This window comes from Physella acuta, unplaced genomic scaffold, assembly GCF_028476545.2.
Source record: "Physella acuta isolate Inbredline_101_S28 unplaced genomic scaffold, ASM2847654v3 ptg000189l, whole genome shotgun sequence".
Taxonomy (NCBI): domain Eukaryota; kingdom Metazoa; phylum Mollusca; class Gastropoda; family Physidae; genus Physella; species Physella acuta.
This window is the reverse complement of record NW_026731708.1, coordinates 275,856-300,000: the sequence shown is the minus strand read 5'-3', so window position 1 is coordinate 300,000 and position 24,145 is coordinate 275,856. Positions and strand designations below refer to the sequence as shown.

At 42.3% G+C, this 24,145-nt stretch overlaps 1 protein-coding gene across 1 annotated transcript in view; it reads right to left on the bottom strand.

Moving 5' to 3' along the window:
• Positions 1-24,145, bottom strand: part of LOC131936833 (transforming growth factor beta receptor type 3) — a 116,566-nt gene that overhangs the window by 43,888 nt on the left and 48,533 nt on the right. Inside the window, exon 4 of the mRNA XM_059293924.1 lies at positions 5,081-5,205. Coding sequence (XP_059149907.1) covers positions 5,081-5,205 — 125 coding nt within the window. The remainder of the gene's footprint in view (positions 1-5,080; positions 5,206-24,145) is intronic.

The window sequence follows — 24,145 nt, the reverse complement described above, 5'->3', positions numbered from 1 at the left end:
ACTGTCAAGGTCACCACCAAGACGGGAACCTTTCACCGTGTATTAGTGACGCAACATTCATTGACCTTCGACCTACCGCCCCGAGCTAACAGCTTCCTTTGTACGATGTGTTTGAGCTTTTAAAATGCCACAGCCAATTCGTTTGATATTCAGCCTCAAGCAAGAGTACTGCCATACATCGGGGTAAATATTGAAAAGTTTCATGGCTCTAGAATCGGAACAATTATAACTGATGTTCTGATTATTGAAAAGTTTCATTGCTCAAGAATTGGAACAATTATAACTGATGTTCTGATTATTGAAAAGTTTCATTGCTCAAGAATTGGAACAATTATAATTGATGTTCTGATCATTGAAAAGTTTCATTGCTCAAGAATTGGAACAATTATAACTGATGTTCTGATTATTGAAAAGTTTCATTGTTCAAGAATCGGAACAATTATAACTGATGTTCTGATTATTGAAAAGTTTAACTGCTCAAGAATTGGAACAATTATAATTGATGTTTTGATTTTGTTTTGTTAAAATTGTTTTAAAAAAAAAGGTACCATTTGTTTGAATATGGAACGTAACCTGAGTGAGGTTTTAAACCGTTTGACATAGGGGCACTTAGAATCTATCCAACATGCCCGTCAGGGGGTGGGGCGGGCAGGTAGGGTAGGGGGGGGGGCACGTGGGCCGGACCAGGAGAAGCAATTAATGGTTTTATTTTCTCGGGACAAATGGTCAATTTATTTGTAGACTCCAGAGAACGACGCTACACATACGGTGTAAGGGGGGGGGGGGGCTGTTAGGTTTCTGCGTGATAAAATAGAAAACAAATTACAGTGGATAGAGGCTTAAATCAACAGGAGTCATGGAAGTAAAGACAGGAGTCATGGCACTGACGACAGGAGTCATGGCACTAAAGGCAGGAGTCATGGCACTGACGACAGGAGTCATGGCACTAAAGACAGGAGTCATGGCACTAAAGGCAGGAGTCATGGCACTGACGACAGGAGTCATGGCACTAAAGACAGGAGTCATGGCACTAAAGACAGGAGTCATGGCACTGACGACAGGAGTCATGGCACTAAAGACAGGAGTCATGGCACTAAAGGCAGGAGTCATGGCACTGACGACAGGAGTCATGGCACTAAAGACAGGAGTCATGGCACTAAAGGCAGGAGTCATGGCACTAAAGACAGGAGTCATGGCACTAAAGACAGGAGTCATGGCACTAAAGACAGGAGTCATGGCACTAAAGACAGGAGTCATGGCACTAAAGACAGGAGTCATGGCACTAAAGGCAGGAGTCATGGCACTAAAGACAGGAGTCATGGCACTAAAGGCAGGAGTCATGGCACTGAAGACATGAGTCATGGCACTGAAGACAGGATCATGGTACTGAAGACAGGAGTCAGTAAAAATCAGCATAGAGATCAGAATGCTGTAACTGTTAGTCGAGTATTGTAATGGAAGAGGGCAGAGAGCGAGATGGTGTGTAGATATGCTCGACATGTTAGAAGTTCCTGGAACCTAGGGAGAGTGGGATGAAGGTGTATGGGAGGGGGGAGGGAGAGACATGGCTAGAGGGAGTACAAGGGAGACGTGTGGCGGGGGGGGGGTAGGCTTCAATCAAACGGTACTGAGGGTTTAAGACTAGGGTGGTTATTTTCCTCATAGGTGAGGGGGGGAGCGAGAGGGGGTGGGGTGAGGGGTTTGAGAGGGGGGCGAGGGGGTCGTACAATGAAAAATATTGAACCAGTTCGTCGATAGGATAGAGGATAAAGTGGGGGTAGGGAGGGAGATAGGATGGGGGCAGGTTGGAGATAGTGAGTGGGTGAGTGTAGGAGGGAAGTTGGAGGGAGGGAGGAGGAAGGGGTAAAGAGAGGTGGGTACGTGAGGAGAAATATTCGACCACTTCATGTAGCACGCAGGGGGAGGGGAGGAGGGGGTGCATTAACAATGCATTTTCTGACGGTAATGTGCACCGCTATGAAACCCGAGAGCCTAGTGAGTGGCGTGGGGGGGTGGAGGGAGATTAAAACTTGCTGCAAATAAAGACATGTTGAGGTGGGAGGTGGGGGGGGGGGGGGTGACGAAATTAGGAAAACAGCTTGTTTTGTTGGGGGTGTCATTTGAAAACTGGAGCTTTATTCTCTCCTCGAGCTCAACCTTGGGGGGGGGGGGGGAGGGTAATTAGCGCATGCGAGTGAAGGGATCACGGGCCTGCAAATTCTGATTGACAGGCACTGGGGGGGGGGGAGGGTGAAATGGGAAAGTAGCAAAAGATAGGGCGTGCGTTAGGGCCAACGTTGGGGTGGTTGTCCTAATGGCCAAGTTTGGAGAGGTTGTCCTAATGGCCAAGTTTGGAGAGGCTGCCATAATGGCCAAGTTAGAGAGGCTGGCATAATGGCCAAGTTTGGAGAGGCTGGTATAATGGCCAAGTTTGGAGAGGCTGCCATAATGGCCAAGTTAGAGAGGCTGGCATAATGGCTAAGTTAGAGAGGCTGGCATAATGCTGAAGTTGGGTATCTCAACCAAGCCGGAACATCAACATTTGGCTGCTGTAGGGTGCAGGGTCGTATGCAGGTAGTGGCGATGTGACACCACACGGCGATGGCCCTGATGTGGCAACACCCCATGGCGATGCCTCTCAATGTGGTAACATCACACTACGGTGCCCCGAAATGTGGTAGCACTATCGGAGGATGTCCCCTAACACAACATAACAATGCCCCTAGATGTGGCAATGCCCCTAGATGTGGCAATACCCCTAGATGTGGCAATACCCCTAGATGTGACAGTGCCCCTGCATGTGTAAGTGCCTCTGCAAGTGTGAATGCCGCTGGGTGTGACGACGCCTCATCTAGTGAAGAAATGTTCTTGCAGCCGCCCAATAAACCCAAAAAATAATTTGTAGCAAAAAGTTGTAACAAGCCTGTTTCATGAACATGTTAAAAAGCCATAAAAAAACCATCTGGCGTTTTAAAAAAGGCCATGAGAAGAACCCAGGATCCACTCACTTTAGAGGCATCAATCAGGGGCATTAACCCTATAATTGCTCCATTCAGATTTAACGTTCTTACTAGATGGGTGATAATGAAAGTGAAAAAAAAAACATTTTTGTACGGGTAGCTTTACAATCCTCGTTAACATTTACAGAGGCAGCGCTAGATTTACAACTCATATCAGAAATCTACACTACATTTACAACCGATATAAAATTTGCAGCCAAATAAATATACAGCAAAAATCTAATTTTGGGCTAATTTTTTTACAAGTAGTACGAATACGTGAAATGACAAGCCGAATATAAATATATAAAAACATGACTTTCAGAAGAAACTTTTTACTTATGAGTAATCATGCATATGTGAAGACACATCAGCTGTACGTCTATGTTGTGTTGAGTTGAGGCATACATCACACAACCATAGTTCACGTTTAGCACTACGTCAAGTTGGCCAATACAAAAGTTTAAATATAGCAACGCTGATTTATGAGCGATGCCGAAAGTAGCCGGGAATTTATTTATTTTAGCCATTTGTTCACGGGAAAACCCAATGCATATAAATAGCCGAGGCAAGACATTAATGGTTGCCTTTCATGTAGCCGCCATCGACAGGGAACTAATAAAAAGATGTATATTTGTACGATCGGAAATGATAACATAATTTATCGGTGCGGTAAGGTAAAGTGCGAGAAATGGACATTTGTTGTTCAAACTGTTAGAAGCTTATACGGTTCAGTTCGGGTTGGCGAGCTACGTGGATGGGTACATCTGCTAGTTTTGCTGCGACTGGGTGTATACCGTACTTTGTTGACTGTTAAATCAAAATGGGTTTTATAATCATGGACTTTAAACCATAGGTCTGTATTTTCTTAAGAAAGAATTCCAAGTTTCAAATGCAAATTCAACGTAAGCAGAGGAACTAAGGCTGGACTGAATTAGATGAAGTACAATTTAGCTCCGATCTCATTAGACGCTATTTTGGAAGCTTTTGTCGGTGTGTTAATGGATAAGAAGTCAAATGGTTGTACGCTAATGTAACTTTAAAAAAAAACACATTTCCAATGGTGTGATTTCTTTTAAACTTTATATTTAGGGCAGAGGCGTAGCGAGGGGGGGGGGCGGGGGTGCGGACCGCACCGGGTGACACCATTTAGAGGGGTGACACCAAGGCAAAAAAGTAGCAAAATATATAGAGAAAACTTTGAGGCGGGTGGTGCAAATCGAAAGTTTGAGGGGCGTTCAAATCGAAAGTTTGAGGGGGTGGGGGGGTGCAAATCGAAAATTTGTCCCCGGGAAGGGTCGCTGCGCCTCTGGGAGGTGACACCATAAAGTGCCACACCGGGTGACACCCGACCTCGCTACGCCACTGATTTAGGGTCTTATCCAATGACAGCGAAAGAATATCTAATTTTAATTGTAATAAAATATTAAATAAGACACTAAAATGTATTAAAATGCTACTATATTCATTGTATTCAATAACATAAAATGGGAGATAACTAAGTAGAAATATGGTGTTTATAAATATTTGAAACTAGTTAATTAAGAAGTGGAGATCATATTTATTTAGCTTTGTTTTAGAAGAGAATATTAGTAACTCTGTCTTATGTAGTCAGCTATAAAGCAAACTTTTTGTGCCATAAAATGTGTGCAATCTACTTGAAAAGAATAAATATATTGCTAATGTAATTATCGAGTGACTGATATCTTTTCTATATCTATATACTGACTTCTAAACCAACTTTTAGAATTAATTAAAGTGGAAAAGAACAATACAAGTAGAATATATCAAAGTAAAATTTCAGTAAAGTAAAGTACAAACATTTGAAGCAGAAAACATCAAATGAAAGTACAAAACAACTAAAGTAGAAAACATGAAATGAAAGTACAAAACAACTAAAGTAGAAAACATGAAATGAAAGTACAAAACAACCAAAGTAGAAAACATCAAAGTAAAAGTACAGCACAATTAAAGTACAAAGTATGCATGTAAAACAGGAGTAAAAATAGCACCAGAGGAAAGGTGGTGAGCGAAATGTGAGTAGCTGAGCGAGAGTGCGACACGTGCAGGTATGTACTCACTATAAACAGGTGTTTCTTCTGGCTGTAGACGCCGTCCATCTCTAGAGCCCAGGATACAGGTGAAGTAGAGTAGAGGACAATCAGGAGTGGCCGGTTTTCCTCTTTGAAGTCTACACCTTCGATGTCTGTTAGGAGAGATAGAATGAGGTGGGGTTAAGTAGGGTGGTGTGCAACTGGGTATATATATATATATATATATATATATATATATATATATATATATATATATATATATATATATATATATATATATATATATATATCGCTATCAACCAGTGTCAAATGAAATGGACGATAATTTCATGGTGTAAAAAAACAAAAAAAAATTCAAACACTGTCTAGAGATGTCACGGCTGGAAATACAGCCTTTTACGTCATTTCATCCTTCACGTCTGGTTAGTCAAAAGTCAGCCACTTGTCAGTTAATTCGGCCACTTGGCAGTCAAAAGTCACTGACCAGCTAACCTACCATCCCACTGACCAGCCAACCTACCATCCCACTGACCAGCCAACCTACCATCCCACTGACCAGCCAACCTACCATCCCACTGACCAGCCAACCTAACATCCCACTGACAAGCCAACCTACCATCCCACTGACCAGCCAACCTACCATCCCACTGACCAGCCATGACCAGCCAACCTACCATCCCACTGACCAGCCATGACCAGCCAACCTACCATCCCACTGACCAGCCAACCTACCATCCCACTGACCAGCCAACCTACCATCCCACTGACCAGATTACAATCACATCCACTACCCCCCCCCCCTCCAACAATATTTTTCCCTATGTTAAATAAACAATTTCCCCTAGTAAAAAAAAATGAAATGGTAATTTGAGAAGACAGAAGAAAACACATCGTGTAACAAATAGAGCATCTTCTCCAGTAATATCTGCACGAATAGCTCATGTCATATCATGTCATGTCACTCTGACATCGTTAGGACAATGGCACGGTGACCTGACAGCGTTTGTCACGTGATTAAAGTTACAACTTGTAAATTACAAGTCAATCCACCGACCTTAAGGTGGTCACATGTTACAACGCTTCTGCGCATGACGGTCAGAGGTTAGAAAACCAAATGAAGCCATCAAAATAAATTTAAACTCCTCGAGAGGAGAGCCTATTTCTTTAATGAACACAATTATGTACTAAGTGTCAACATGGTATGCGCCATATGGCCAGTTGACTCCGACTTCAGGCTGCTTTTCTTTAACTGATTTCATCGCCTTTGTCCAACCAAGATTTTGGAGTTTACTCTCCTATCTGGGCTGCTATTCCTATCTGGGTTGCTGTTCCTATCTGGGCTGCTATTCTTATATGGTTGCTGTTCCTATCTGGGTTGCTGTTCCTATCTGGGTTGCTGTTCCTATCTGGGCTGCTATTCTTATATGGTTGCTGTTCCTATCTGGGTTGCTGTTCCTATCTGGGTTGCTGTTCCTATCTGGGCTGCTATTCTTATATGGTTGCTGTTCCTATATGGGTGGTGTTCCTATCTGGGCTGCTATTCTTATATGGTTGCTGTTCCTATATGGGTGGTGTTCCTATATGGGTTGCTGTTCCTATATGGGTTGCTGTTCCTATCTGGGCTGCTATTCTTATATGGTTGCTGTTCCTATCTGGGTTGCTGTTCCTATATGGGTGGTGTTCCTATATGGGTTGCTGTTCCTATCTGGGCTGCTATTCCTATCTGGGTTGCTGTTCCTATCTGGGCTGCTATTCTTATATGGTTGCTGTTCCTATCTGGGTTGCTGTTCCTATCTGGGTTGCTGTTCCTATCTGGGTTGCTGTTCCTATCTGGGCTGCTATTCTTATATGGTTGCTGTTCCTATCTGGGTTGCTGTTCCTATCTGGGTTGCTGTTCCTATCTGGGCTGCTATTCTTATATGGTTGCTGTTCCTATATGGGTGGTGTTCCTATCTGGGCTGCTATTCTTATATGGTTGCTGTTCCTATATGGGTGGTGTTCCTATATGGGTTGCTGTTCCTATATGGGTTGCTGTTCCTATCTGGGCTGCTATTCTTATATGGTTGCTGTTCCTATCTGGGTTGCTGTTCCTATATGGGTGGTGTTCCTATATGGGTTGCTGTTCCTATATGGGTTGCTGTTCCTATCTGGGCTGCTATTCCTATATGGGTTGATGTTCCTATCTGGGCTGCTATTCCTATATGGTTGCTGTTCCTATCTGGGCTGCTATTCCTATATGGTTGCTGTTCCTATCTGGGCTGCTATTCCTATATGGTTGCTGTTCCTAGATGGGTTGCTGTCCCCAACTGAAGGCTGAAGAACCAAATCTGCCCGGTGTTCCGAACTTGGTACTTTGGTCAAACTGACAGTGTCACCTTTGTTTGACAGGTCAGACTAAGGTGTCACCTATATGACAGGTCAGACTGACGGTTTCACCATAACGATAACGTCAAGTTTGAAAATAAGATGGATATTGGCCTATAAAAAAATTATTTAAATAGCTGCGTCAGCAATCAGTGGTGGAGAGGGGTGAGGGGCGGTAGTGATCGTACAAAAGAGGTCAAGTTGACCCGGTAGCCAAAAAAAAAAACATTAATTTGGTCTTTAAGTAATGAGTCAAACAAATGACATGTGTCTGATAGGACATCGGTGTGTGAATGAAGTGTGTCTCAACTGGTATTGTCCCACACCATTCTTTGAATCCGTTTTAATCGTATCATAGTGCAAATTTAAATTTGTATTAATGTAATAAATAAAACATGACCTTACGTGTACAAAGTTTAAAACTTTATAAATTATGTTATACAATTGTGTGTGCATCTATGTGACTGTGTGTGTGTTTGTGTAACCATGTTTCATTGTATGATAGTTGTTTGTTTTTTTTCGGGTGTGTGAAAGTGTCGGGTGTGTGTGTGTGTGTGAGTGTTTCCTGTGTGTGTGTGTTTATGTGATGGATGCGTGTTTGTATGACGAGTGTGTGTTTGCGAAACGAGTGCGACTGTTTTACAACCAAAGTACCCAGCTCAGAACCACGTGACCTGACAGACCAATCAGCGCGCCGCACGTGATAGAAAAAAGGCCGGCCGGGTCCAGAGGACAGACTTAGTTCCTGTACGACCGGACGATGACGCAACAGCCAATCGTAGCGCCCTGATAAAGGCGTGGATCCCGTAAACACAAGGTCCCAGAAATAAACACCATTTAAACACGCACTTTATCATAGCATTTCCGCTTTCGTTTTGGCGTGCCACTTCACATCTCAAAGAGACACCGACGCCAAGTTTCCGCTGGAGAGGTAAACATTCACAAGTACCAAATCCACATCAGAGGAACCCACGGGATACATAGGAATATATATATATATATATATATATATATATATATATATATATATATATATATATATATATATATATATATATATATATATATATATATATTCCTCATACAGATCAGAAGTAAGTAGTCACGACAGGTCACCCTGGTGATGTATCTTGTGGTCTGAAGGTCAAAGGTTACTGACCTTTAGGGTACATGTTTGATCTCAATGTGAGTTAAACCCCTTGAGTTCTGGCTGCAGTGGGATTTAGTACATGGGAGATTTCAAACAGTTTTTTGTGTGGGAAGTGTGGGGGGGGGGGGGGGGGGGGTTAGTTGTCATTCATCATCGTGCTACGTGTCACACATCACGTGATGTGTCAGTACAATGATGATACCAGACATCATCAGGTGTAGAAGACACACATCACTAACCAGAAAGTGTAGAACATGACAGAAGACAACTTGTGTCAATATATGTCCTCATTAATTATGCATATGCCTAAAAACCATTTTCATTGTTGCGAGTATAATTAATGAAAGCTGTTGGTTTACTGGTGGTGATGTTGTAAAAAAATGATAACATTCGTGGACAATGGAAAAACTATAACAGGCGCTAACAATAGTCTAAGGCTGGATGGGACAGTCTAAACAGGAGACGTCAGCAAGTTGACTCGTCATCTAGACAACAAGTTGACTCGACATCTAGACAACAAGTTGACACGTCAGTTCTCATCTAGGCACCAAGCTCTCACATCAATGTTCAATTCGTCAGCAATTCAATGTCAGTCTAGACAACAACTTGTCACGTGTCTCAAACTGTTCAGACGTCAATGTAGGTCTAGACAACAACTTGTCACGTGTCTCAAACTGTCCAGACGTCAATGTAGGTCTAGACAACTTGTCCACACGTCAATGTCGGTCTAGACAACTTGTCCAGACGTCAATGTCGGTCTAGACAACTTGTCCACACGTCAATGTCGGTCTAGACAACTTGTCGAGTCGTCATTGTCGGTCTAGACAACTTGTCGAGTCGTCAATGTCGGCCTAGACAACATGCTACAGGCCCAAACATGTGCACGTCTGGCAGCAGCCAACCTTGACCCTGTTAAACCGTGTGAGAACAAACATTTGAACGTGAGCCGTAACTTGTCAAAGGTCAAGGACAATCACGAGCGGCCAACCAAACCACCGGCCCGAGTCGAGATCTTATCAGCGCGGTGTAACAGGGGGCTGGTGAAACACTGAATAAAGGTCAGGGTCGTCCTAGATTTAAGGCACGTGAACAGAGAGGGAGATTAAATAGAAGTGTGAGATACGATTACATAATACAAGCAGAGGCGTAGCGACCCCTCCCGGCGCCCGGGGCGAACTTTCAGTTTGGCGCCCCCCATATATATATATATATATATATATATATATATATATATATATATATATATATATATATATATATATATATATATATATATATATATATATATATATATATATATATATATATATATATATGCGACAGTCTAGAATAAAATTAACAAATTACGCTGATTGTCGTTCCCTAAAACTTTACTCGACGCCAATAAAATTCCCGTTAAGATGCATTATCCTTCAAAAATGATGATTAGTAATGCCAGAAAAAAATTAAAATTGTAGCGGTGCTAATTCGTTTAGCACAGTCTTTTTATGATTCACGATAGGATTTTGTCTGTGTGGACGATACAACTATTAAGAAGGGTTCGGTGATTGCGCTTATGAAACTGGTGGGGTTCGGTACTCCAAAAGTTAAGAACCACTGCTTAAGAGTGTATTTTGTAGAAGGTGCAAGCCTTAGTTAAAATACTTTTGGTCGTATCTTTAGAACAATTTCGATAATTGTAGGCCTATATTACAATTTTGAATTATCTGTTAAGTTGAACAAAGTAATAATCAGTACAATATACTAATTTTCTTCTCTCTTAAAATTTTGGCAAAGAGTGTCGCTTTCCACCACACGCTCCGACAGTCAGCTATTTTACTGATCGGATAGCGATTCAAGGATCCGTGATATTTATTTCTCTTTAATACAGTGATTCGGGCAAGATGAAATGTAATCAAGTAAAGTATCTGATCTCTCACGATGAAGTTGAGAGAATCGTAAGAATCGTATAAAGAACTAGTCGCGTTATTACTTATCAAAACTGGGTAGTGAAATCGTACATTACACAATTGATTTCTTTTCTAAGTGTTAAAAGAGTTATCTAGTAAGCGATCCAGTACAAATCCTGCGGTTTTTGTTGGTAAAAAGCGCCCCCCCCCCCCCAACCATCTTGGACAAAAATGGTAGAGTGGATTTTAAACTTCTCTAACTCTTGTTTTTATGTTACACAATCGTAAAATGCGCTTTAGTTCAATGGGTTTCTTTTCTGAGTGATATCGGTTATTTATTCCTTAATCCGGTGTGAAATTTTCCGATTTTAGTCTTCGAAAAAGCGCCCCCCCCCCCCCCATCTAGGAAAGCTGGAAAGCGGTTTTTCCGGTCACTGTTTCTTAAGGATATACGTTTTACAGTTACACAATCAAGGTAGAAAACAGTTAAATCAGTATGCAAAGGCTCTCAGCCGTTAAATTTCTTTACTTTGTTTATAATTCAAAACTGCAGCTTAAAATGAACTTTAATAATTTTTTCTACCCCTTTTGGCGCCCCCCCCTAGGGTCGGCGCCCGGGGCGGCCGCCCTCCCCGCCCTCCCCTAGCTACGCCTCTGAATACAAGACGATAAAACCTGACTTGATAGGTTTAGTGGGTTGGTGGTGTAGTTTGTCTTGATAGGTTTAGTGGGTTGGTGGTGTAGGTTGTCTGATGTTGACAGGTTTAGTGGGTTGGTGGTGTAGGTTGTCTGATGTTGACAGGTTTAGTGGGTTGGTGGTGTAGGTTGTCTGATGTTGACAGGTTTAGTGGGTTGGTGGTGTAGGTTGTCTGATGTTGACAGGTTTAGTGGGTTGGTGGTGTAGGTTGTCTGATGTTGACAGGTTTAGTGGGTTGGTGGTGTAGGTTGTCTGATGTTGACAGGTTTAGTGGGTTGGTGGTGTAGGTTGTCTGATGTTGACAGGTTTAGTGGGTTGGTGGTGTAGGTTGTCTGATGTTGACAGGTTTAGTGGGTTGGTGGTGTAGGTTGTCTGATGTTGACAGGTTTAGTGGGTTGGTGGTGTAGGTTGTCTGATGTTGACAGGTTTAGTTGGTCGGGGAGGGGGTGACTGGGACAACATACACTACCCCTAATCCATGTTGAGTAAACAAAAAATATGACATCACATAAAGTGGCAGGCGTGCATGGTGAAGCAATCAGCTGATTTCGGGCTGGAGATTGGGGAGGGGGGAGGTTGGGGTGGGGGTGTCACGTCCGTATATTTACGTCACACCCAAACTAACCTCTCACGTGATCCCCAAGACGGCTGACAGATCTGACGCAAGGCAAGAACATCAGACACGAAGGTCACAGTCTGTGAACACGGCCAGTTGTGTGGACACTTACTCACTCACTCACTCACTCACTCACTCACTCACTCACTCACTCACTCACACACTCACTCACCCACCCACCCACTCACTCACTCACTCACTCACTCACTCACTCACTCACTCAGCAGCAAGTGTGTATCAGTGTGAACACATATTAGCATATAGTAGAACGTACTATATAACACATATAATACATATACAAACTAACACACAGCACACTGCATCACCAGAGTATCAAAATACATAACATACATACACCCACATACAAACACAGAGTGATCAACACACACTAACACAAATCTACACATAAACACCAAATATTCCAAAAGTTTGAGAACATAAAAACGGCGAAATAAAATTTAAAAAAAAAAACATCTATTAAAGTACACAAACGACACCCGTACATTAAATATTTATGATATAATTCCCTTCAAACATCAGCGGAGGTTTTTTTTTTCCTTAATAAAACAGGTAACTTAATTCTTTTTTTCACTTGATTATCTACCTTATGGTACATGAAATATAAACAAAATGTTCTTCCGTTTTCTAAAGCTGTGTGTTTATTGCTAGCTGATTATTCCCGTTAAATCTCGTGAGAAATGCTGTTGACGAGATTTCGCGAGACGGGATGATGTTTCTTCACTTGAGGTGAAAGCCCTATGGTGGGTTTTAATGTGACTGATTCAAGTATTGACAGAAATGATATCAAGTAACGCGTTTTAAAATTCATTAGAACAATGAAGTTCTCGTTTGTTCCAGCAATAAAATAAGCGTAGGCCGCTACAATGTGTCAGGGGGCTCCCCGGACTGTTTATCTTATTTGAAGAATTGTTATGTTCATTTACTTATTTATAACTAGTACCACATTTAGGCTTTAGAAATGTTATGTTCGTTTACTTATTTATAACTAGTACCACATTTAGGCTTTAGAAATGTTATGTTCATTTACTTATTTATAACTAGTACCACATTTAGGCTTTAGAAAAGTTATGTTCATTTACTTATTTATAACTAGTACCACATTTAGGCTTTAGAAATGTTATGTTTATTTACTTATTTATAACTATTACCTTATTTAGGCTTTAGAAAGAAATAGATTTGTAAAAATGTATACAAATTACTGAAGACTCGATGTACGACGTTAAGATATACAACACTATAGCATTGTATAAGATACGAAGACCTCGATGTTCAACACTACAGCATTGCAGAAGCTACTAAGACCTCGATCAAAGTACAACGTTAGGACCTCGACGTACGACGTTAAGACCTCGATGTACGACGTTTAGACCTCGATGTGCGACGTTAAGAGCTCGTTGTACGACGCTACAGAATAGCATAAGATACTAACACCTCGATGTACAAGCTACAGTCTCGATTAGAAACAGAGCAACTCAGACGTAAAACGCAGCTTTAATAGTTTTCCTTTTCCTACTCCCCCCCCCCCCAGTCACCCAGTTGTTCAGTCTTGTGTTTGTTGTTGACCCACACCTAATGACCTCCCACCTCCCCCCCCCCCCCCACACACACACCTCCCGCTCAATGTTTGATGAGATGAACCAGGAATACGGTGTCGCCGACCTGGGTTGTACTACAGTCTCACCGTACACACCTGGCATGTGGGGTCAGTGACCTTTAGCCACGTGTTGCCAGTGACCGCTCCTACGTAGTGCCATAGACCTCAAACTACGTGATGTCACTGAACACTAGCCTCGTGGTGTCACTGACCGCTCCTACGTCGTGTCATTGACCTCTAAAGACGTGGTCAACACACACACCTGACCCTCCCCCACATCGTAGTGGTCAACACACCATACCCGGTGGTTCTTCCAGACTTTTCTCCGGGGGGGGGGGGGGGGGGGCACTGGGTAAAAGTATGTTTTCTATATAAATTCAATTTCGTTCGGGGGGGGGGGGGGGGGGGGGCGGGCGGTAGACTTTCTTTGGGGGGGGGGGAGATGCCTGGAAGAAACCTTGACAATATCTGACCCTCTCCCAACTTGTAGTGGTCAACACACAGTAACTGACCCTCTCCCACATTAGATCGTAGTTTGTTTTCCGAAGAAAAACGCTTGCATCTCATTCAGACACAATAACCCAGTCTGCGCATGCGTGAGATTAAAATAGCCCAGGGCTACTCCAATGAAAAGCGTTGAACAATTTGCGTTGTTCGCTACAGTCAAAAACATAAACACATTTTAAATGCTGACAATTTTTTTTTTAATAATGTTAAAAATCTATGTCAGCCATTTTTAAAATCTCTCGCTGCGCATTAAAACATTGCCGCTTGACGCAAAAAAAAAAAATTGCTTTGTCAATATACGTTTAGGAATTGGACGTTTATTTTTTGGATGAATTTGTTGACAAAGATTGCTCCAATAAAACTTCGATGATGAAATTTAGCGCAATGGTTAAATGTATGACTGGAGTCATATGACTGCAGACGTCTAGAAGCATCGCCACCAATCTAGACAGGAACATTTCTGACTTCAGCCCACAATCTTAGTGACGCCGAGAGTCATTGAACACTGACGCCGAGAGTCATTGAGCCCACTGTTGTAATCAAACATCTTAATATATAAAACACTGACGCCGAGAGTCATTGAGCCCACTGTTGTAATCAAACATCCTAATATATAAAACACTGACGCCGAAAGTCATTGAACCAAATGTTGTAATCAAACATCTTAATACATAAAACACTGACGCCGAGAGTCATTGAACCCAATGTGGTAATCAAACATCCTAATATATAAAACACTGACGCCGAGAGTCATTGAACCCACTGTGTAGTAATCAAACATCTTAATATATAAAACACTGACGCCGCGAGTCATTGAACACAGCGTAGTAACCAAACATCCTAATATCCAAAATCCCAAGAATTCCCTCTGTCATACTTTGTACGAGGCTATACGATCGGATTCGTCAGCAATATCTAGAGACTTAAAAGATTGTACTGAGTTGAGAACAAATATTTTTGTTATACTGAATGTTAATAGACTTCAGTCTAGCGTCAAAGAAAATAATTGTACTTGAACAAAAGCTCATCTGAATGATCGAGTGAGTGCTACTACCTGACCACCCCCCTCCCATTTGTTGTTGCTTTAAATTAAGGCTATTAATATCTAATTAGACTTATAAAACAAATATAAAAACATGTATACTAATAATATTTTGAATGCACTGAGAATAAGAAAATAAAACAAACTTGCTTTATTCTATAGTAGCATTGGTCTGTAAAATGTGTAAGAGATTTGAAGGATAAAAAAATTATTTCACTAATTATTTTTTTAGTTTATGATGCAATTAAAAGGTTATTATCATCGAACCAGACAGACGGAAAACCAGACAGCCGGACAGCTAGAGAGACGGACAGCTAGAGAGACGGACAGCCAGAGAGACGGACAGCTAGAGAGACGGACAGCCAGAGAGCTGTAAGGTCAGTCTAGATCTGGGGTTGTAAGGTCAGTCTAGATCTGGGGTTGTAAGGTCAGTCTAGATGTGGGGTTGTAAGGTCAGTCTCAATGTGGGGTTGTAAGGTCAGTCTAGATGTGGGGTTGTAAGGTCAGTCTAGATGTGGGGTTGTAAGGTCAGTCTAGATGTGGGTTGTAAGGTCAGTCTAGTTGGGGGGTTGTAAGGTCAGTCTAGATGTGGGGTTGTAAGGTCAGTCTAGATGTGGGGTTGTAAGGTCAGTCTAGATGTAGGGTTGTAAGGTCAGCCTAGATGTGGGGTTGTAAGGTCAGTCTAGATGTGGGGTTGTAAGGTCAGTCTAGATGTGGGGTTGTAAGGTCGGTCTAGATGTGGGGTTGTAAGGTCAGTCTAGATGTGGGGTTGTAAGGTCAGTCTAGATGTGGGGTTGTAAGGTCAGTCTAGATGTGGGGTTGTAAGGTCAGTCTAGATGTGGGGTGTGGGGACGACGAAAATTCACGTGTGTCTGTTTTGCACCCAAATGTAAAGCTTTGCACTAAAGCGCAGCGGAAATGACGACATCTGTAACTGATAACGAAACCGAGTAAACCATTTTATTTAGCTGGTCAGGTATTCCTGACGGACTCTTTAATCCAATCCTAATTATTCATTTTCTAAATTAATTGGGAACTTGTTTAAAAGGGGATTTATTTTTTGTTAAATTTAACATTTAAATACAGAAAACAGGGGTCGGTTGGGTTGTTTTGAGGCCATTGATTTTATCCAGTAAGTAGAGAATAAACTAGGACTTGGTGGGCGGATTAATTTAAAACCAGAAAGTAGGACACGGTGGGCGGATTAATTTAAAACCAGAAAGTAGGACACGGTGGGCGGATTAAAGCCCGAAAGTAGGACACGGTGGGCGGATTAAAGCCCGAAAGTAGGACACGGTGGGCGGATTAATTTAAAGCCCGAAACTAGGACAAGGTGGGTGGATTAATGGACCATAATGAGTTTGACGAAATGCCCCCTATCGTTAATGTTCACAAACTAGTGCTTTTGTTAAACTTGTCCCCTTAGCTGCCGTCAAAAATCCGACTAAACAACACATTCAAGATTTTAGAACCACAGTTATTTCAATAACACGGCACACAATTTTTAAATATTTAATGAATTATTTGAGACAATTCCCGCTGGGGTCTAGTTAAAGCATGGAAGTATGATGCTGTGGGCGGTATAATTAAGCTGAAGTGTCAAGGAAGAAAGACGTAGTGGGCGGGTTAATTAACTTAACAGTCAAGAAATTAGCAGGTCGTGCCATGAAAAGTTGGCAGTTCTAAACTCTATGTTAAGAAAAATTTAAAATTACCAATGTTTTACCTTCCATTTACAAAAATTTTAAATGAAAACCTTTTTTTTTAATTATCGATAAATAACTGTCTTATGTTTTGGTTCAACAACCAGCGAATTGGGTGTTGTTGTTTTTTAATCCAGTCATTAAACTAGATTTGAAAATAGATTTCACGTGCGCCAAAACAAACATCGGTTTCCTCCCCTGAAGCTTTGAGCGGGTGTGACGTCATTCAGGTGCCTGCAAGTCCACGGTAACTGAGGTCATTTGTTGTACAGATAGGGAACTTGTCCGAGGGAACTTGTCCGAGGGAACTTGTCCGAGGGAACTTGTCCGAGGGAACTTGTCCCTGGGAACTTGTCCCAAAGGAACAAGTTTCATGAAACTTGTTTAAGGGAACCTATCCAAGATGGAACTTGTCCAACGGAAAATTTATCCAAGGGGTAATCGTAAAAAAGGACTTGTCCAAAGGGAACATGTTTAAGGGAACTTGTTGCAAGGAACTTGTTCGGCGCACATGTCCAATCCCTTATTACCTCACACACTCACAAGTTGTGCATGTCACTCCAGCCCACACAACCTACATGTATAAGACACCAACCCACACAACCTGTATAAGACACTCCAAACCCACACCACCTGTATAAGACACTCCAAACCCACACCACCTGTATAAGTCAATCCAAACCCACACCACCTGTATAAGACACTCCAAACCCACACCACCTGTATAAGTCAATCCAAACCCACACAACCTGTATAAGTCAATCCACACCCACACAACCTGTATAAGTCAATCCAAACCCACACAACCTGTATAAGTCAATCCACACCCACACAACCTGTATAAGTCAATCCACACCCACACAACCTGTATAAGTCAATCCAAACCCACACAACCTGTATAAGTCAATCCACACCCACACAACCTGTATAAGTCAATCCAAACCCACACAACCTGTATAAGTCAATCCAAACCCACACAACCTGTATATGTCAATCCAAACCCACACAACCTGTATATGTCAATCCAAACCCACACAACCTGTATAAGACACTCCAAACCCACACAACCTGTATAAGACACTCCAAACCCACACAACCTGTATAAGTCAATCCAAACCCACACAACCTGTATAAGACACTCCAAACCCACACAACCTGTATAAGACACTCCAAACCCACACAACCTGTATATGTCAATCCAAACCCACACAACCTGTATATGTCAATCCAAACCCACACAACCTGTATAAGACACTCCAAACCCACACAACCTGTATAAGACACTCCAAACCCACACAACCTGTATATGTCAATCCAAACCCACACAACCTGTATAAGACACTCCAAACCCACACAACCTGTATAAGACACTCCAAACCCACACAACCTGTATAAGACACTCCAAACCCACACAACCTGTATATGTCAATCCAAACCCACACAACCTGTATAAGACACTCCAAACCCACACAACCTGTATAAGTCAATCCACACCCACACAACCTGTATAAGTCAATCCAAACCCACACAACCTGTATAAGACACTCCAAACCCACACAAGCTGTATAAGTCAATCCAAACCCACACAAGCTGTATAAGTCAATCCAAACCCACACAAGCTGTATAAGTCAATCCAAACCCACACAACCTGTATAAGTCAATCCACACCCACACAACCTGTATAAGTCAATCCACACCCACACAACCTGTATAAGTCAATCCAAACCCACACAAGCTGTATAAGTCAATCCAAACCCACACCACCTGTATAAGTCAATCCAAACCCACACAACCTGTATAAGTCAATCCAAACCCACACCACCTGTATAAGTCAATCCAAACCCACACAACCTGTATAAGTCAATCCACACCCACACAACCTGTATAAGACACTCCACACCCACACAACCTGTATAAGACACTCCACACCCACACAACCTGTATAAGACACTCCAAACCCACACAACCTGTATATGTCAATCCAAACCCACACAACCTGTATAAGACACTCCACACCCACACAACCTGTATAAGACACTCCAAACCCACACAACCTGTATAAGACACTCCAAACCCACACAACCTGTATATGTCAATCCAAACCCACACCACCTGTATAAGTCAATCCAAACCCACACAACCTGTATAAGACACTCCAAACCCACACAACCTGTATAAGACACTCCAAACCCACACAACCTGTATATGTCAATCCAAACCCACACAACCTGTATAAGACACTCCACACCCACACAACCTGTATAAGACACTCCAAACCCACACAACCTGTATAAGACACTCCAAACCCACACAACCTGTATATGTCAATCCAAACCCACACCACCTGTATAAGTCAATCCAAACCCACACAACCTGTATATGTCAATCCAAACCCTCACACAAACACAAGCCCCCCTCACCCACCCTGTGCTATACACCGCCTCTACCAAACAGCCCTAAAGATTCCACCCCAACCCACCCTGTGCTATACACCGCCTCTACCAAACAGCCCTAAAGATTCCACCCCAACCCTCACACAAACAAACGTCCCCCTCACCCACCTACATACCGCCTCTACCAAACAGCCCTAAAGATTCCACCCCAACCCTCACACAAACAAACGTCCCCCTCACCCACCTACATACCGCCTCTACCAAACAGCCCTAAAGATTCCACCGAGATCTGACCTCCCAAGACTTGCAGGACGGTGCCACGTGCTATCGATCTCTCCGTGTCGGTTCTCGCGTCAAGAATGCGCGTGAGGTCAGCACACGTCATTAGGGGCAACAACGGCCCGCATCACGAGGGTCCTTGACCTTCCAGACACGAGATTTACGGTACCATCCCAAAACTGCAGCTCACGGCGTACACTACTCGCGTGTTACCGTAACTACAAGTGACCTTCACCCCTGTAAATGACCTCTCTTGTGATGTCCTCTATACCCCCCTATCCAACATATACTCACATCGACTCTCCGCTTTTTGCGCGAAGTTTTCCTCTTGTGTAGCGATTAAAAATGTAGGACCCCCGCCGCCGTGCCTTCAATAATTGGCTTGTGAAGACATAAATGATGCGAGATTTGAGTTTAAATTTTAAAACAGGCAGGCTTTTACAACACAATCAAACTGAATAGAGCCTCGCGTTCATTCAAAGCGTGCTGTTATTCTAATTATAGATCCCTGACCGCCAGGCCTTTCATCAAAATGCCACGTCTTTTTTTTTTTCATTGACTGTGTAGGCAGCTATATTCATTACAAGGAGGGCAGGATTATATAACGTTGAGTGGAGGATTATAATGACGATTGGGGGATTATTATGACGATTGGGGGATTATTATGATGATTGGGGATTAATATGACAAGAGTATTGTGAAGAGAAATTGAGGAGCGATGAATACTTAACTAATTATCCTCCCCCCCCCCTCCCCAGCTCATTAAAAAATCAATAAACAAGTCAGCATTTAACTACAAGTAGGCAAGATTTAAAGTGCAGCATTTAACGGGTTGGCTTGTTTGGTTGTAGGCAAGATTTAACGGGTTGGCTTGTTTGGTTGTAGGCAAGATTTAAAGTCCAGCATTTAACGGGTTGGCTTGTTTGGTTGTAGGCAAGATTAAAAGGGTTGGCTTGTTTGGTTGTAGGCAAGATTAAAAGGGTTGGCTTGTTTGGTTGTAGGCAAGATTAAAAGGGTTGGCTTGTTTGGTTGTAGGCAAGATTAAAAGGGTTGGCTTGTTTGGTTGTAGGCAAGATCTAAAGGGTTGGCTTGTTTGATTGTATGCAAGATTTAAAGTGCAGCATTTAAAGGGTTGGCTTGTTTGGTTGTAGGCAAAGATTTAACGGGTTGACTTGTTTGGTTGTAGGCAAAGATTTAAAGGGTTGGCTTGTTTGGTTGTAGGCAAGATTTAAAGGGTTGGCTTGTTTGATTGTATGCAAGATTTAAAGTGCAGCATTTAAAGGGTTGGCTTGTTTGGTTGTAGGCAAGATTTAACGGGTTGGCTTGTTTGGTTGTAGGCAAAGATTTAACGGGTTGGCTTGTTTGGTTGTAGGCAAGATTTAACGGGTTGGCTTGTTTGGTTGTAGGCAAGATTTAAAGTCCAGCATTTAACGGGTTGGCTTGTTTGGTTGTAGGCAAGATTAAAAGGGTTGGCTTGTTTGGTTGTAGGCAAGATTTAAAGGGTTGGCTTGTTTGGTTGTAGGCAAGATTTAAAGGGTTGGCTTGTTTGGTTGTAGAAAATGTTTAGTATAATTCTAACAGAAAAAAAAATTGTGACACAAATTTTCCGTTCATGACAGACTGGTCAGCTGACTAGCGGCCTCTGACCAGTGGTCAGCTGACTGACAGCATCTGACCTGTGGTCAGTGACAGACCGTGTCACAAAGGTTAAGGTGGACAGTGTCCAGCTGTCGACATACCGAGGCTCTCAGACTCTCAGCTGAATGCCAGAAGTTAGATGACTTAGTTGACTTAAGCTCTGGTTATTTCTTGATCGAGTTGAATTAAGCTCTGGTTATTTCTTGATCGAGTTGAATTAAGCTCTGGTTATTTCTAGTTGACTTAAGCTCTGGTTAGTTCTTGATCGTGTTGACTTAAGCTCTGGTTATTTCTTGATCTATTTAAGCTCTGGTTAGTTCTTGATCGAGTTGACTTTATTTCCGCGCGTGGCGCAACCTGGTGACGTCATCATCCACGTCAAATGAAATGTAATATTTTAGATTAATTAAAATTAATTAAAAGTACTCATTTGTAGACAGCCATTAGTTTTTAACAGCACAAAGCCGTGACGTCATGACGAAAGATTTCTGAGGTCAGGACATCAATTAAACTTTTAAAATCTGGTTTAAATTAAGGATACATTTTAGCGGAACAATTAAAAACTTTTTAGTCATTCATGTTTTAAAAGGGTCGGTCGAAAAGATACTGTTTCCTAAATTTATATTGTTTGGTCGCCGTAGGCAGTGCGCCACGGTATGGGTACGACATGTCTAGTGGTGCACAATGGGTACCCACATTGGTGCACCATGGGTACCCTCATTGGTGCACCATGCGTCTCCACATTGGTGCACCATGGGTACCCACATTGGTGCACCATGGGTACCCTCATTGGTGCACCATGGGTACCCACATTGGTGCACCATGGGTACCCTCATCGGTGCACCATGGGTACCCACATTGGTGCACCATGGGTACCCTCATTGGTGCACCATGGGTACCCACATTGGTGCACTATGGGTACCCACATGTCTAGTGGTGCACGCCCACATTGGTACATCATGGGTACCCACATTGGTGTACCATGGGTAGCCACACTGATGCACCGTGGGTATCCTCACCCCAAACATGCAACAAGTTATGGGCGCCCACATCCAATGTTTAACGCATCAAACATCTAGACCAAGTCTACTCCACCTACCCTACGAACCCCCCGTTCTTCAACCCGCACAGAATGCACGTCAATTAAAGAAACCGTTATCCCCGCCGACGTCACCGATCAGCCAGGAATCGGGGAAGAAAATCTTGGATTTATTTATAAACTCCCCGGGCACCGCCACCCCCGCCCCACCCCCGCATTGTGGGGCTTACACAAGAAACATTGTTAAAGGTGCGTCACGTGATCGGCAGAGGGAACCCGCCTACGCCCGACCTTTGGGGGGAAAAAAAAACAACGATCAAGTTAAATTTGTTGCAACTGATGGATGGGAGAAACCAATTTAAACACAATGAAAGATGTGGGTCAGCATTCAATTCACCCCCCCCCCCACTAGCGGGAAAAGATATATGTACAGCCAGAAATAAAGCCAACTTTGAAACAAAATGTGAAGTTTGATAGGCGCTAAACTTCAACTGAGCTACTCCTGTCTGTTAAACCGTTGAATGGATGTTGTACAGAGGGGAGCGTCTACCTTATCGCTTGTGTTCAACCTTGGTCGATTCCTTATGCTATTTTATGACACGCTTTTATTTAACTTGCTGTATGTGTCGTCAGTCTGCCTAGATCGAAACGCTCGAGCGAAATTTCGGGCACTTTTGACTGACAGAATCGTTTCAAAGTTGGCACATGGGTCGAGACATGAAAACAATGCAATCTGACATTAAATTGACTTAATTGGTTGCCTGATTAATTTTTTTTATGAATTAATTAAAATTGTGTCCAAATTAGTAGGCTGTCTTATCCAACTATTCCGCACTATTATACGCGCGTTATCACGTTCACGATAAAATGGTTTACCAAATGAGTTACATTGGTAGGGGCTCTTGACAAGGTGGGAAGTATAGATGTCAGCTGAGAAGTTTTTTTTTTTTTTAATAACACTGAAGAAAATTTTGACAAGTGAGAAACTGAAACTTTTTGACAAGTAGCGTTAGAAGTTTTTGACAAGTAGCGTTAGAAATTTTTGACAAGTAGCGTTACAAGTTTTTGACAAGTAGCGTTAGAAGTTTTTGACAAGTAGCGTTAGAAGTTTTTGACAAGTAGCGTTAGAAGTTTTTGACAAGTGAGCAACGTTAATGACGGATGAGCGCGTGGCAACTGACAGCGTCTAACACCTGTTTCACACCTCACCGCCACACACCTGAGGGGGGAGGGGGGGAGATTCTTGGTCACGGTCGATTAAACACGAGCTATGTGGGTTACTCACTGGTCGGGGTATATATATATATATATATATATATATATATATATACACACATATATATATATATATATATATATATATATATATATATATATATATATATATATATATATATATATATATATATATATATATATATACATATATATGTATATATATGTATATATAAACTATGGGTTAGGTATTTAGCCGCTCTAAATTTAACCTGTGTGTCAGGTATTTAGCCGCTCTATGCACTGTATACCAACGCTAGTTTGCACGTGTAGTGCGATTAGCTCACCACTCTCTCCCTGCACACAAAGGTGAGTACTTATGTGCAGCTGTTCGATCACAATGGAAGTTAACCACCATTTTTTTTTACTTCGACATTCCTGACAGACCTTTGAAAGGAAAAAATGGATGGGCCGGTGAACTGTGACGGCAAAACGAAAAGATTCATGTTCGTACTTCAAGGTTCGAATCCCAGCTATGAGAAGGCGCGTCAGGAAGTGTCAGGATCCTGGGTGCAGGGGGCACACGACCTTTACGTCGCTGATTTTGTCACACAAGGGTGTCACAGATTTTGTCACACAGGGGAGCCACAGAAAATGTCTAACCGGGCCAAATTCTCGGCCCAGTAAATGAGGCCTAAGCTACTCAGACAAGAACTCTCTCAGATGTATGTTAATGCCCAAGTAGGGAGTATATATAATCGGGACTGAGTTGTAAACAAGACGAGAGAACATCAAAACAAACCTTAAGTACCTTGTGTTGGCAGAAAATTTGTTTTGTATGGTTCACGTGATGTTTCATTCTCTACATACATGGTTATGGGTTCTCACAAGTTTTCGTGTGGTGTTGTGGTGTGATGTTGTGGTGTGATGTTGTGGTGTGATGTT